Below are 15,218 nucleotides of genomic sequence, written 5' to 3'. Positions count from 1 at the left end.
GGACCACCTCTTCTTGACACTGCCAATTTACACTGAGGAACCAAATGCAAAAGGTTGTAGATACTGTTCCTCTTTTTCCCAGCCCTGGCGATGCAAAACTTCTCTCTCATGCCTCACCTTCAAAGCCTTTCTTCCTTGTTGATTAGCATTATGCAAAGCGCCCAACTGCCAATGCGACTTCAGGAAGAAATCCATCTATTTCTCCCCTTCAGCTCTTAATTAACATGTGGACTTTAATTACATTTCCCATTTTCATGACAAAATATGTCTCTTTCCTCCACTTGCCCCTCCCCGAGATCATTACAAGAGCTCTTAATAATAATCACCATCATCTGTCTACTCTGAGAGCAAGGCAGAGGGGCACTTGCTCCATCTCTCCAAGTTATCCGGTCCCACCTAGCCCCGGGTCACTCAGTCCTTGCAGAGCCACATGCTCTGGTCCTGTGCCAGTGGGGAGGCGTGGAAGCAGTGCTAAGGTGTTGACACCACACATTGCCAGGGCTGGACAGTGCCTGAAGGCTCTGGCTGCAGTGAAAGACATTACAATTCAAGGGTGGACACAGAGAAGTAAGTTTGGGGAGGTGTTAGGGATTCTCTTGTTTTCAGAAGTAGGAATGGGCCACCCTCCTGCTGAAGCTATATCCTCCCTCCCCATACAAAGCACAGCAAACACTGCTAGGGAGCTTTGCAGTAACTCTCAGCTGGCTTGCAGATCTAGGTAGTAAAAAAACAGGAAAACTTTCTAATAGACCTCCCAACTCTCATTGATTCAGCCACTAGAACAGCAATCACCTCAGTAAATCACAAAGCATCCATTTTCTGGCAGAAAGTGAAAACTGAGGAGGAATCAGTCCCTATCAGTCTTGATGGCAGCAGGCAAGAAGAAGCACCCAAGCATGGACCTGGTGCAGTCAGGTTTTCCCTAAACTCAGTGAAAGTAACTCAAACCACTACCATTCTCCTCACAAATCTGGGAACCTCATTCAGATGCAATCTGTCACAGTGGGGAGACTCAGCTGTACACTACATCGACCTTGTGTTTGCAAACGCAAAATTAAAATCAGCTCTCAGATTGACTATTTTATCTGAATGTGAAAAATTCACAAGGCTGCTGCTGGCTTTGTCCACTTACAGAGATCTGGAAAATGAGATTTTCTGTAGTTGTTACTTCACCCCTCAGGCTTTCAGTGCTCCTTGATGACAATCTCTATCCCTCCCAGAAGTTAACAGTAAGGTAATACAAAAGTGAATACCAAACTATGCAATGTTTTCAGACAGACAGAAGACAGAGAGCTGCCCACCTCTTCCATTGCCGAGCTCTGAAGAATTAGCAATAACTCACACAGCAGACATGGCATCAGGGTCTGGGGACAGAGACAGTAAGGGCAGCATCGAGGTGACCACAACACAAAAAAAAATTACACAAATGACTATAAGTATGGCCCAGATACAGTCCACAAGGCAAAGTCTGCACAATCCAAATGTACAGCTAAGTGCGTCATGCACAACTTCAACGGAAAGAAGAGCTCCCTGCAGAGCTCCATGCAAGGGCATGGAAGCTCCAAGCATGCCATGAGCACAGTGTGTCTGCTGCTTGCAGAAAACCTTATTCCTCCTCATAAGTGTGGCAGAAGGGACAATGTCCCTTTAAATGTGACTAAAGTGTTGTCAATGGATCTGCCATGGTAGAGGAGTTAATCCCCCCCTCAGCCCCTCTCAGCCACTGTGATGGGATAATTAGATGCGAGGGCTCACCACAGATGATGCTCCAGTTGCTTAGCAACTAATGGTTTCCATAGAAACAGCAAAGCACAGCCTTCAGAACAGCAAGTGAGCAGTGCAGCAGGGCAGGGAAAGATGCCTTAAACTCCTGCACTGATCCTCTCCTCCAGAATCATTCAGAGGCCTAGAGGTATTAGGGGAATGAGAAGGGGGTGCCTTAAAGATACAATATCCCTGTTTCAAGCAGCAGTGTTAAGAGAATAGTTTTTATCAGACTAAACCTTCACTGATATGGTTCTCCTCTCAGTGACTCTTAACTAGCAGGATGAGCAGGGTTGAATCACAGAGAGTGGTCTTACACAGAGGTTTAAGCCCCAACATGTGGGTTACAACATCCTGTTGTAAGCAGCTGAGTATGATTCCAGGATCAATTCTTGCACCTAGGGTCTGAGAGGGAAACACAAAACCACACACACAAATATATTTGCATTTTCAGTACTGTCACAAAAGCAGCCTTATACAGGCATCCAGCCTGGCCCTGAACCAGCAGGCAAAGGAGGTTTCCTCTAGATTTTGTGGCTTCACAATACATACAAAAGTGACTACAAAGCATGGAGATCTTCACCAGAATAAACAGAGGTCAGATTAATTAACCTTTACTCAAGACTATCATCTGGTACTTCCTTCAACATAACCAATTCCTACTGCTTTATTATCTCACTATCCTCCCTGCACCGAGTCAGCATACCACTGTTCTGAGCATCACAGCCATGACCTGCAGCACCTGCGCCAAACACCATGCATGTGCCGTGCAGCTGCACTGCTGCAGGGCACGATCCTGTCATCTTGTAAGCTGAGCAGAGAGAAGCTCTGTTTGTATTGTGCTGAGAGGTCTGGGACACTGAGATTCAGTACCACGTAGTCTGCACCAGGCCAGGGATGGGCTGCATCACTGCCTGCTCACAAATTACAGCCCTACGCGTTAAAGCTTTGCAAACCTCTCCTGTTGTGATGGCACAGAAGGAAGTAAAGAAACTCACATTGCAAAAACAAGCCCTGCTTTCCTGTCCTCCAGCCTCACACTTGTGAGACAATCCCTTTCAGAGGGGGCAAGCAGCCTGTGCCCTGGGCACTGGCTGAGGCACCCAAACTCACTGCTTTTCTCCTCCTTGCCTGGCAGGAGACGGGCAGCATGCACTCCACTCTGCCACGTGCCACCTCTTCTTGGCAAGGAGATGGAGAGCAGGGCAGAGTCCGCTGTCCCTGGGGCAGTAGCTGTGCCAGAGATGGGATGCACGTGCTGCTGCTGACAGTAGCCAGGCTGGACTACGGAACCCTGCGTGCATCAGTAAAAGCCACCAAATCCAGACACTGTGGCTCCTTCCCCCTCCCCCGTCACTGCAGTGTTACCTGACCCTACCCACAAACCTGGGATGCCAGTGGCAACACCCAGGAGGGTGGAGCATCCACTGGCCAATTTAGCCATAGGTCTCCTTCCTGGAGTCCTGTCCTGATCCACACAGTGCTTCAGGAAGGTACAGAGAGGCGACACTAAAAAACTTGTGGGCCATTTCAGATTCTGTCCCCTATGGCTTTCAAAGTGGGAAATCAAAGAGAAATGATGTGCTTTGTTCCACGGGGGAGCGGCGGGAAAGGTGAGCAGAAACGAGCCTGGCGGAACCGGTCGCTTCAGTCCTCTGCTAGCTCACCTTTGAAGTGGTTTTAAAAATCAGGGAGGAGGGGCAGATATGAGTTCAGCTCTTTTACTGCAACTTCACAGAATTTGAAGACGTGGAGGGTAAGAGGCCACCTTTTCCCCACCAGAAAATAGTGTATCCATTTAGAGAGAAGAGAATATAGCTAATAAAACAGGCTGTGATGCTCATCAAGTACATCTGTGGTGTTCTCACATCCTGAGGAGGCTATGAACAGCTACAATGACAGCAGCATCCAGCTATGGTACCATCAAAGACACTTCAGTCCTTGGCAGGAATGACTGGGCACCCTGACACAGCGCCAGGTCCTGTGCCAGTGGATCTCTCACCACTCACAGCCTCCTCTCTGCCTCACGTTCCCCCCATCACTGAGCTTGCCCTGCTGCCTCCCCTTAACAGACGGAGGGGTTAGGGTTCCTAACCCTAGCCCAGCAAATCCTGGGAGCTCTGTCTGTGTTAGACAGCATCAGCTATTTACTGCAGCACAAGGAACTGAAGCAGTGCCAACAGAGCAGGAGTGGCCTGATGGTAAGCCAGGCATCTACTGTACACTCTGTACTAGGAACAGGGGAAAACGGACCACTTAATTGGAAATTAATCTCTGTTCTACTATGGGGGGGGGGGGGGGGGGGAATTATATAAACCCCACAGTTGCTTGGCATGACCAGTATCCTTAAGTGTCCCCACCACATCCACTGAGCTTGCTTCAAAACAAATGCCATTGGCTGGGCAAAGCCCAAACAAGACAGGATACCCTTGATACTCTCCTCTTGCCACAGACAAGTAGATGTCGCTCTGTACAAATGCAAAGCTTTCAGGGGCTGAGGGATGCCAGAGCCATCAGGCCAGACTCCTGTAACAACTCTGAACTGGAAGCCAAGTTATAGAGCTGCCCTATCTTCAGGGGAGCTTCACACAACATTTTCCCCAAAACAGGAGCAAATACAGTCTCTGGCTTGCTGAGAAGACCCCAAAAAGCACATTCACATGAAGCCATGGCTGAAGGCATATATACCTACACCTTACATGCACACACAGAAGTCAGACACCCTGAGAAACAACGGAGCACACTCACAGTTAAGACTCAAATCAGAAATGTTTTTCTGAAGTGCCAGGAGGTGGGAATCAGCAAAAAACAAGAACTGCCCTTGATCCCAACCTGCAGCTTTGCAAAATTTCCCCTATAGTAACAGTGGTTGCAAGTGTGCAGGAGTAGGCAAGACCTATTTTCAGTTAAACTATCTCATCAATCGGCTTCTGCGCAGGTACCACTCACCTGAAAAGAGCTAGCTTTGAAGAATCCAGATGTCCAAGGCACCTCCAGCTTGTCACCCCTCTGTTTTCAGCTTCCTTCATTATGCAGACAGCATAGCTGGGTATTTTGGCCTTCTACATCTGACAGTAAGTTCTCTTCTATCTTCTGTTCCACATTCTGAAGCTAGAGAGGGGCGAAAAAATGATGCCAGAAGCATGAGCTCCAAGATAAACCATAAGGAACTGGCAGATTATCAGATTCACATTCAATTTGCCCCAAATCAGATCTACTAGTCTGATCAAAATCTCTCTGTGGGAATGCAGGGGTGGCAGGGCAGCACTCAGGGGTTACATGCTTTCAAGCAGAATACCCAGCATTCAAACCAAGAAGATTAGGATTCAGTAACTGAATAGCCAAAGGTAAAATTAAGGCCTTTTAGCCTTTTCCTGTACTTCAGGGAAAAGTTTGTGGTTACAAACATAGTTAGGCTTTAAAACACTTTTAGGCTTTAAGCTGGAAAACCAACATTTCTGTGTCCAGTCTTGCCAGCTTCATTGAACAGACCAGGCAGACCACAGGATTCATTTCCTTCTTTACCTGTGTGTGTTATGGTAGGATCTCCAATCTCTACCAGTAACAAGTAAACATTACCAAATGGGGGAATGTTTTCATCGCTGCAGCAGAGGCAGGAAATACTCACAAAGCCTTTTCACATCTTTTTTTTTTTGTTTTAGGAATGGTCTAAGTACAACTGTTTAAGGCTTCTCTTAGTGGAGCACTGTATCATATTACATTATATCTGATCCCTCCCCTTCCCTAGTCTTACTTACTGCTTCCAAACACCAGTAGAGACTTCTCCGAGGATGCAGAAACCCAGGGAAAGATGGGAGAAAGAAAACTGAGCAGCTGCAGCCTATTTATGCTACCAGCCCTGAAAGTTCTGCAGCTGCTTCTTATCTCCTTTAATGCTCTGTAATTAGCTTTTCCTCCAGATCCTGCACTGAACTCCAGGGGTACCGTTTCCAAACAAGCTACAGGTGAGGTGAATTCAGTCACTCCCTGCAAAATGCCAGCTCACACGGCCTCTGGTGGCCAAGCCACAGGTTCCAGTTATCCTCCTGCAGCATTGCCAGCCTGCTCTTCTCAGGGCAGCACAGAGAACTGTGTCTTCCCGTAGACAACTCCATCACCCAAATATTCCTGTCTTTTATTTACACTGGTGCCTCGCACATTGCCCCACATGTCTTTAAAAGGCATACCTCACTGAAAAACAAGCAAGTCAAGAGACTTCATCTGCAAGCAAGGACTTTCTATTGCAGGACTTCTTCTACCCCACCGAAATACTCACACTGTTGTGAGATTATTAAAGTAACTGTATTCAGTCTAGAACTCTTGAGAGAGTTAATTTCTGAAGTACCAAAGTTAGGTGGGTAGGTGAAGTGTCTGTGTTAAGGTGCACGTGGATAATCACAGGCTTGGGGTGTTTCTGTGCCTCAGCTGATCATACACAGCTGTGTGAGGGCTTGACTCCAGCAAGGAAGGGAAAAGCAGATTTGTGGTGTGACAGGTCAAGTGATATGTGGTAAATTATTAAACTATAATAGCCAGCTCGTTTGAAGCACATCCCAAGGTTAAATACCAAACTCCAGTCTCAGGAAGGGACAAGGGCTTTGACTGGGGCATGCACAGAGTTTTTGAGGAAAGCAGCCAACCAAGTGGGTCCTGCTTGTACCTGAGGATTGTGACAGGGACAACAAAGTTTCAACTAATGCCTGAACTTTGTCACACAAGGTGGAAAAACCCTGGGTGACTGTAGTCTTTTGCATCTAGCAAAAGCAAAATCATACTGATTGATATTTGTGGATTGCCTAACAAGAACTAAGAAAACCTTGATACAATACAAACTCCCACACTATTGAAGAGGCAAAACTGAGCATCCTAGATTCTCTGAGAAGATTTTCTTTTCAAGAAAAGCTTGGTCTGGTATTTGACTTATTTTTCAGCATCTCATCTCAAAAGACACAAAGGGTGAGAATAGTGACAGCAAAAAGTGCAGGAACATTTGGCCCCAAGCCCAGCAGAGCAAACCTACTGTCGGAAATAGCACCTTTACCTTTTCTTTCAATATACAGAAAAAAAACCCAAATAACTCAAAGCCAAACCTTTGATGCAGTAGTCACAGAATTCACCCTTATGCTGAGATTCTCCCAACACCATGGCACTAACGTTATGGCACAATCATTCTCAGCAATTGCCAAAAGCAGCCTCTTTCTGTCTCCTTGTTTAAACGAGCAACAACTCCCTGATGCACTCCTCCACTACAAGCATAACCTCCATCCTCCTACAAAATGCTCAGCATATGTAGAGTCTGAAATCTAATTCCTGCTGGTACTAAGCCAAGGATGTGATGATTTTGGTTTGTAGCTGCTCTGTTTCCATCCCCATCGCCCATCTCCCCTCTGTGCATGCAGAAGAGTCATGGCGAGTGGGTGAACAGGATGTTTGTATTGCAAACATCTGTCCATGACACAAACCAAGCCAGTACCCAGTCATCAGGACACTCCGTCTACGAGATGACACCCAACGAGCAGGGATAGGTGACCCGACCAGACAAGCAACCGTTCTAATGAAACCAACCTAGTGAGACAAACAAGAGAGGCTACACTAACCACAGTGCCCTCAGCACAGTGTCTCATTGCTCAGCAATACCACACCTGCAGCTTAACGTGGATGATGACTGAGGCAGCAGCATTAGTGCCCAAGCAGTTGTTATGGCCCAATTAACAGTTGCAACTTTCTCCCTGTTTTGCACTGCGCAGGGCAGGGTGTGTAGTTAATATAATCTAAGTCACTGTAGCAGTCGCAGAATCAATTAGGCTCGAAAAGACCTCTGAGATCATTGAGTCCAACCTAGGACTAAAGACTACCATGCCAACTAGACCAGGCGCTAAGTGCCATGTCCAGTCTTTCCTTGAGCACCTCCAGGGATGGACTCCACCACCTCCCTGGGCAGCCCATTTCAGTGTCCAATCACCCTTTTTCTGAATAAATTCTTCCTAATGTCCAGCCTAAACCTCCCCTGGTACACCTTAAGACTGTGTCTCCTTGTCTTCTCCGTGATTGCATGGGAGAAGAGACAGACCCGCACGTGGCTCCACCCTCCTTTCAGGCAGCTGTAGAGAGCGATAACCCCTGAGCCTCCTTTTCCCCAGGCTAAACAACCCCAGCTCCTCCAGCCGCTCCTCATAAGACACGCGGTCAGACCCTGCCCAGCTTGGCTGCCCTTCTCTGGATACGGGCCCCTGGCGGAGGCACGGGCGGCGCTGCGGGCGAGCCCCGGGGCACCGGGAGCGGCTGGGTGGGGCCTGCAGGGGGCGGGGCGGAGCCGGGGGCGGGGCGGGGCCGTGTCCCTCCCCGCGCCTGCGCGGCGCGGCACGGGCGCCATGGCCGTGCACTACTGCGGGCTGTGCCGCCGCAGCGCCTTCACGGGCCGCCGGCACCGGTACAGCACGGGGCATCGCCGGCGGCTGCGGGAGGCGCTGGCCCAGCTGCAGGAGGCGACGGCGGCGGCGCGGGCGGCAGCGGCCGTGGCCGATGGGGCTGCGGCCGTGCGGCGCTACGATCCGGCGGAGCACGATGGGCGCGTGTGGTGCCCGTGCTGCGGGCGCGGCGTGCAGCGGCACGGGCGCCGCGGCGGGCTGGCGCTGCTGCACGCCGGGCTGCTGCGGCACCTGGCGGGGTGCGTGGGCAGGAACGGGGCGGGCCGATGCTGCCGCATGCCGGGCTCTTGTGGCGCTGGGCCGGTGCGGGCGGTGCTGACGGTGTCCCGGTGCCCCGCAGGCCCGAGCACCGCCGGGAGACGGCGCGGTTCTGGCGGGAGAACCGGGCGGAGGCGGCGCTGCGGGAGCGGTGCCTGGTGCCGGCCGAGGAGTACGAGCGCTTCGCGCAGGCTCTGGAGCAGGCGCTGGCCGAGCACCAGCGGCGGGAGGAGGAGCGCATCCTCCAGGTACCCTCGGTCACCTCCCCGCACCGGCCCCGGCCCCCGCTGGCCCCGCCTCACCGCTGTGTCCCCGCAGATGGCGGCTGACATCCGGGAGGCCGAGCGCCGGCAGCGAGAGACGGTGCGAGCCGCGCTGCAGGTCGGTGAGCTGTATCCTGCCCTGGCTGCACCCCGGCGGGGAGCGGGCGCTGCACCGCGCACCACCGGCACCCGGGAGGGGCTGGGGGCGGCTGGGTGGGGGCTGTGCTCAGTACCAGAAATATTGTTCCTTTTTCCTGAATTACACTCAGCTTCAACCAGAGCCAGAACTCTGTGCAGGACCTTCTGTCTGCACGGTCCCCGCAGGATCTGAACGGTGAGCACCACTTTCTTCAGCAGTGACTGATGCATGCGTGCAAACTCCCCCCTGCTCAAAGCACGGGGAGTTTGACGCTGTCATTACCAGGGTCTTGCAAAGCTTTTGCAAGCTTTTGTATGCACTACAGTAAGAGCTGGCCTCTTATTTCAGGGACAGCCCTTGTGGTGCAGAAGAGCCTGGCCCAAGCAGAATGCAGACAGGACCTGATTTATCCTGGATGGAATCAAGCAAGGTTCTGACTTTCATTGGCCACCAGGTAGGGGTGACTGGCTAGTGAATGTGACTTCAATTTAAATGCAAGTCACCTACAGCACATGCCAAAATGCAGAACAAGGGGTGGTCTCCATCACAAAAAGAAACACTTTGTGGATTTGGGCGAGCACCTAGCCTAGTTTCAGTTACCCAGGTTTAACTTTCATTAAGCAAACATTCTTTAATATGCTGTGGGGGAAAAAACCAAACTCTTTTAAAGAAGAGACAAGCTTTCCTCTGCCTTTTTCTAATAGAACTTGATTCAGGAAAGGAATGAAGGCAATGCTCTTCTGCTCAGAGATACTCCTAAACACAAGATTCTCATAAGCATTTTATGTTCCTGTTAACAGGAAACAGAAGGGAAAGGAAATGTCCACACAGGTAAGTGCACCTGCATCATGACTCACCAGGCTGCTACCTCATGGCTTGCAAATGTCACCGGGATAACTCTAGTTTTGAAGCAGTTGCAGCATAACCAGGAGGTAGCCATAGCCACTCATAGCAATATTTGACATACTAGAGGAGAAGAAAACACATCAGTATAGTAAAAACTGTTGTTGCTGCTGTGGGGAGTGTATGATTTGGGGTGTGATCTGCCATGGCCAGCTTTTTTTTCTCAGAACACCCAGAGTTCACTTGGTCACTTGCTTGGTAGCACAAGCAGAACACAGAGGGAAGAGGGGACCCTTTTATTCTGTCACAGTTTAGGGTAACTTCAGTGGCTAAGTAAATATTCCCTGTGACTTCTAGGAGCAAAACCTCCGTGGCTAACAGAGGAAGAAGATGGAAGTAAACAAATTGGACCCTCCTATGAGGAATTTCTCAAACACAGTGAGCAGCTTGCACATCTTTTAGTTACGGTTACAGTCACTTTAACATGCTAGAGAACCAAAAGCAATTTGAAAAAGTTTTGCTGAACAAAGTATTTGGGCTTTTGGGCAACCTGGTCTAGGGGAAAGTATCCCCATCCATGCTACAAGGGGTTGCAGCAATGTGATCCTTAAGCTCCCTTCCAACCCAAACCAGTCTACAATTTTTTTTTTTTTTTTCAGAGGAGAAACAGAAGCTGAAAAAGCTCCCAGTGGAACGTGTTGGTGCCAACTTTGACCATACCTCTCAGACAAGTGACAGCTGGCTGCCTTCCTTTGGGCGCGTGTGGAATCATGGCAGGAGGTGGCAGTCCCGGTGAGCTTCAGCGCAGCACAGATGGGTGCCAGGGGCAGAGTGTGGGGCTGCTGTACATGCAAGCTATTCATGGAGCAGGCTCTGAGGTAGCACCAAGCATAACGAGACATCCTGCCATACAAGTTACACCACACAGTGCTTAATCCAGGCAGAGTATCATTCTTGTCCTGGAGCAGCACCATGGCCTGCAAGGAAGCGTGCTCATGACTGTAAAGGCTACCCACATGAAGGCATCTGCCTTGTTTTGTTTGGCTCACCTTTTGACCCACTTACTGTCCCACTGGTGCCTTTTATTGTGCCAGAACTCTCTGTCAGCTAGCTGGAGCTACCACTCCCTGAGGTAACAAAAACATTGGGGGAACTTCCATTCTAGAACACTACACACAGCTTTTTTAAGAAGTGTTCATTATCTCTGTCTAAAGGCTACTGCACCCTGACTTCTGTGCTCTCTTTCAGGCATCAGTTTAGAACTGAATCAGGGGAAAAGAAGAAAAAAAGGTGATCAGATAAGGAACACCAGACACCCAGCTCTGCTGTGGAAAGGCTGACTGTAGGTAGCTGCAGTTTTGTTGCTGACTGCCCTGTAAGGGCATAGAATGTTCATCTGAGCATCACATCTAAAGCCACACAAAGTCCTGCCAGCAAGGACAGGCTCCTGTGGATGCCATATCTTCCCTGTCAGAAAGCCTACTCTGTACAGCAAGTGATGCCAGTGGCCTATGCTGAAATGGCACATCCTGCTAAAGGAAAAATTTTTGGAGAAATAAACTTTTTTTTTTAAATGCCTCTCTGTTTGTAGACCAACTGAAACTCATTTCAAATGCAGGGCCCACCCTGCAGGCAATTAATGCTAGGTGTTTGATAATTTTATTCAAACTTATATTGCTTTCCTTCATTTTAACATTTATCCTTTACATTGTCTAACATCACTGGCTGCTGTATGTGATGTAGAAGTTTCACACCTCCCTTTCAGCAACACATCTGTGATACTTATAAAGACAAAAACTAGCTGCTACAGGACAACAGCCATAACCTCAACCAAAATCCACTATAAATAATGCATTAGTAATGGAACATACACACTGTTGAAAAATCAAGAAAAATTATAACCAATAATTTTATTGTGTGCATCTACATATGACACATTGTTGATGAAGTCACTGAAGAACCTGCAAAGCAAGAAGTCCCCAGTCAGAAATCGAGGTAAAAGCAGGCTAGCACAAAGTAAACAGTCTGACAGTCTTATCCCAGCAGGAACACTTGGCCATGGTGCCATTTGGGAGCAGGGAGGACAAGTCCCCCTTTGCCCTACAGCCCACAGAGAGGGGAACAAATGATGCTTTCCCCATCCAATGAGCACAGGGACAAAATCAGAAATTTCCTTATAATTTAATTCTGGAAAGCTGATGTTTCCAGTAATGTTCCCCGAGGAAGTTGCTTAGGATGTGAGCAAAATACTCTCTGGAAGAACAGCCCACAACAGGCATGCGGAAGCTGCCCATTACACATTGCACAGCTGTGCATTAGCTCCTGACAGCACAGCTCAGCTCCCAACTCACCTCCCTACGCATCCTCCCCTGCAGCAGGCGCATCTCCACCTTTCGTGTTCCGGGTGTAAATCACCTGGGCTCGGTGCTTGGACACCAGTTTGATCAACCCTATGGAAAAACAAAATTACATCAGTATGCATGTACTGATGGATGCCAGGGATGCTGAGGTCCCTCCTAGAGAGGCAGGGCATTGTACAAGAGGAAATAATAGCGGGTAGCAGCTTATGCAAGTCTTTTGTTGTCATCTGGCTGCAGTTACATCACAGCCCATCCTTTTGGCAACATTTTTCTTAGTACAGCAATGCCTGTATGTAACAAACTGCTGCTCCATACTTTGGAGCATTTCTGAAATGCAAGTTAAGGCAGTGGCTCTCCAAAAACAATTTACGCATGGGGCAGTTCAGATGCTGCAGGAAAGCTGCTGGGCAAGCAAGGAAAACCAAACAGTCAATTCAAGCAGCTTTCTGGTTTTTTTTTTTATTTCCGAGTGCTCACCTTTGCTGAGGAGCTCCTGGAGGGCAGCCCGAGCCAGGGAGCCTCGAATCTTCAGCCTTTCTGAGACAACTGCAGGTGTGATGAGCTTGTAGTTGGGCACTTCTTTGCACAGTTTGTCATAAGTGGCCTTGTCAAACAGGACAAGGTTGTTCAACTTGTCTCTCACTTTCCCCTTGGACCACTTCTACTTGAAAAGAGAGAAAAAACAACATCCCCCCTAAGCAATCTTGTAAGCAAGAACAAAAGATGGAACTAAACTATGATCCAAGAACTGCGCCATCGAACGTTTCCGTATCACATCCCAAACTAAAGGCCTAGTGAGATGCACAAAATTGCCTCCGTAAATGAACGTGCTACGGCTATTACCTGTAGTATCTAAAAATAAGAGGACCAAAGCCCCCTGTTACTCAGGTTTAACACTATCATGTACAACTTGCTGGCAGACGAAGAGCTGGCTCCTTTAACAACAGGATGCCGGCCCCGCCTGCCGCCGCTCTGGGGCCCGGCCGCGCCACACGCGCCAGGCCCGGGATCCCGCGTGTGGGATCCCGCGAGCCCTCCGGCCCCCACCTTCTTCTTGGCTTTGCCGCCGGACTTGTTGACCGGGTCCTTATCCTTCTTGGCGGACTTGCCCGCGTCCTTCTTCTTCTTGTCGTCTTTGGGCGGCTGCGAGGGGAGGAGAAGGATGGGGGGTGAGCGGCGAGGAGAGGGGTCGGCCCCCCGGCCACCTCGCAGGGCTTCCCGCCGCGCTCACGGAGCCGCCAGCGCCTCTCGAGCGGCCCGGCTCGGCCCGCCGCCCGCCCCCCGGCCCGGGCCCGCTCACCATGATGCGGCCGCAGCTGCTCCGCAAGATGTCGGCGAAAAAGGAAGGGCCCGGCGTGGGGCGGGGGCGGGCCGGCCCGCGGCCGCTGCGTCACTGCCGGGGCGGGCGGGGCGGGCCCGGGGCCGGTGCGTCACTGCCGGGGCGGTGCTGCCGCTACCGGGCGGGCGCCGGGGCTCGGCGCCATGGCGATCTTCAGCGTCTACGTGGTCAACAAGGCCGGCGGCCTCATCTACCAGCTAGACCACTACGCGCCCCGCTCCGACACCGAGAAGACGTTCAGCTTCCCGCTCGATCTCGTCCTGCGTCCTCACGACGAGCGCGTCGTCGTTGCCTTCGGGCAGCGGGACGGCATCCGCGGTGCGGCGGGTGGGAAGGGCCGGGCGGGGCCGGGCTTATTGACGGACGGACTGACTGACTGACTGACAGACTGACTGTCTGTCTGACTGACGCCGCCGCGCTGTCCCCGCAGTGGGTCACGCCGTGCTCGCCATCAACGGCGCCGAGGTGAACGGTCGCTTCACGGCGGACGGGAAGGACGTGCTGGAGTTCCTGAGCAACCCCGCCAACTACCCGGTGTCCATCCGCTTCGGCCGCCATCGGCTCTCCTCCAACGAGAAGCTGATGCTGGCCTCCATGTTCCACTCGTGAGTCGGGGGGCCGTGACGGGGGGCGCGGGCAGGGCGGTGAGGGGCGCTGAGGGCCTGTCCCCGCAGGCTGTTCGCCATCGGCTCACAGCTGTCACCCGAGGTTGGGAGCTCCGGGATCGAGATGCTGGAGACCGACACCTTCAAGCTGCACTGCTTCCAGACACTGACAGGTACCGGGGGGCCCTAGGCACCGGCACTGCTCTGCTTGTCAGGGCTGTCTGTGCTTGGCCTTCCTCATGCTCCTGGCGTTATGGCTCCAGGGATCAAATTCATGGTTCTTGCTGACCCAAGGCAGACAGGGATAGACGCTCTTCTCCGCAAAATCTATGAGATTTACTCAGACTTCGCTCTGAAGAATCCTTTCTACTCCCTGGAGATGCCAATAAGGTAAGGAAAAGCCATTTTTAGTAACCTGGCTGCAACCCCTCATTGCTTTCTGCCTATACAGTAGCAAATGCACTCCTAAGTAGCAAAACTGGCTGAGGGAAGGGGAAGGAAGCTACAGCACACTACTGCAGAGAGAGGACGCAGCCCTGAGCTCTTTCCAGTGCTGGCTCTGCTGGGGCAATGGGAGGTGCTCTTCCTTGGCACAAGCCCTGCCGTCCTACCATATATTCAGGCCTATAGAAGAAGCTTTAACTCACTTCCATAGGTAGAAGTCATCCCTTTTGCTTTTCTGACTATTTCAGGTGCGAGTTGTTTGATCAGAACTTGAAGCTTGCTCTGGAGGTGGCAGAGAAGGCTGGACCCTTTGGACCTGGATCATAGAGAAAGCCTTGCCTGTTCCAGAGATTCATTCTTCTGAAGAGCGGGGCCTCTCTCTTCCCTGGCTGGTCTCTCACAAAGCTCCCCTCTCCACAGCAGAGACTGCACATCCCCAAAACATGCTTCAGTATCTCCCAAAATACCAGTTGATCCCCTTTGTTGCAAAACTTACCTTAAAGAGATTCCTTAGCACTGTTTACATTGGGCCACAGGGCCTTATTTTGCTGTTGCAGCTCTGCTGCACTTGGCTGAAGGAGAAGGTGCAGGTCTGTGGCTTTCCCACAGTCAGTGCTTTTCTTTCCTGTCATAAATGTACATAGGTATTTTTCCTGTATAGCTTGAACTTACGGTCTTGCAGAGGGTTTCTGTATAGAAGTAATAAGTGTTTACTAATGAGACCAATGGCTGTTTGCTTTCTGTTGGTGGGGACATTGGCACCTCAAGAGGATAC

The 15,218-nt window shown here is 50.8% G+C and overlaps 3 protein-coding genes across 3 annotated transcripts; 2 read left to right on the top strand and 1 right to left on the bottom strand.

Annotated features, from left to right (window-relative positions):
* Positions 1–8,135: 8,135 nt before the first annotated feature.
* Positions 8,136–11,273, top strand: CENATAC (centrosomal AT-AC splicing factor). Its single transcript, XM_066564590.1, has 9 exons — positions 8,136–8,431; positions 8,533–8,698; positions 8,769–8,831; positions 8,983–9,047; positions 9,201–9,306; positions 9,653–9,683; positions 10,053–10,133; positions 10,355–10,487; positions 10,944–11,273. The coding sequence occupies exons 1-9, from the start codon at positions 8,136–8,138 to the stop codon at positions 10,987–10,989; spliced, it is 987 nt and encodes a 328-aa protein (XP_066420687.1). The 3' UTR covers positions 10,990–11,273.
* Positions 11,274–11,572: 299 nt separating this feature from the next.
* Positions 11,573–13,454, bottom strand: RPS25 (ribosomal protein S25). Its single transcript, XM_066564591.1, has 5 exons — positions 13,356–13,454; positions 13,103–13,198; positions 12,533–12,716; positions 12,047–12,145; positions 11,573–11,656 (listed from the first exon to the last, which is right to left on the bottom strand). Exons 1-4 carry the CDS (start codon positions 13,356–13,358, stop codon positions 12,051–12,053), a joined length of 378 nt encoding a protein of 125 aa, XP_066420688.1. The 5' UTR covers positions 13,359–13,454; the 3' UTR covers positions 11,573–11,656; positions 12,047–12,050.
* Positions 13,455–13,479: 25 nt separating this feature from the next.
* TRAPPC4 (trafficking protein particle complex subunit 4) lies at positions 13,480–15,165 on the top strand. The gene is made up of 5 exons (XM_066564589.1): positions 13,480–13,712; positions 13,825–13,999; positions 14,069–14,172; positions 14,263–14,389; positions 14,692–15,165. Exons 1-5 carry the CDS (start codon positions 13,538–13,540, stop codon positions 14,768–14,770), a joined length of 660 nt encoding a protein of 219 aa, XP_066420686.1. The 5' UTR covers positions 13,480–13,537; the 3' UTR covers positions 14,771–15,165.
* The last annotated feature ends 53 nt before the right edge of the window (positions 15,166–15,218 follow it).

This window comes from Molothrus aeneus, chromosome 22 (assembly GCF_037042795.1).
Source record: "Molothrus aeneus isolate 106 chromosome 22, BPBGC_Maene_1.0, whole genome shotgun sequence".
Classification (NCBI taxonomy): Eukaryota; Metazoa; Chordata; class Aves; order Passeriformes; family Icteridae; genus Molothrus; species Molothrus aeneus.
Note: the sequence above shows the minus strand (reverse complement) of the source record. Positions and strands in the feature narration are given on the sequence as shown.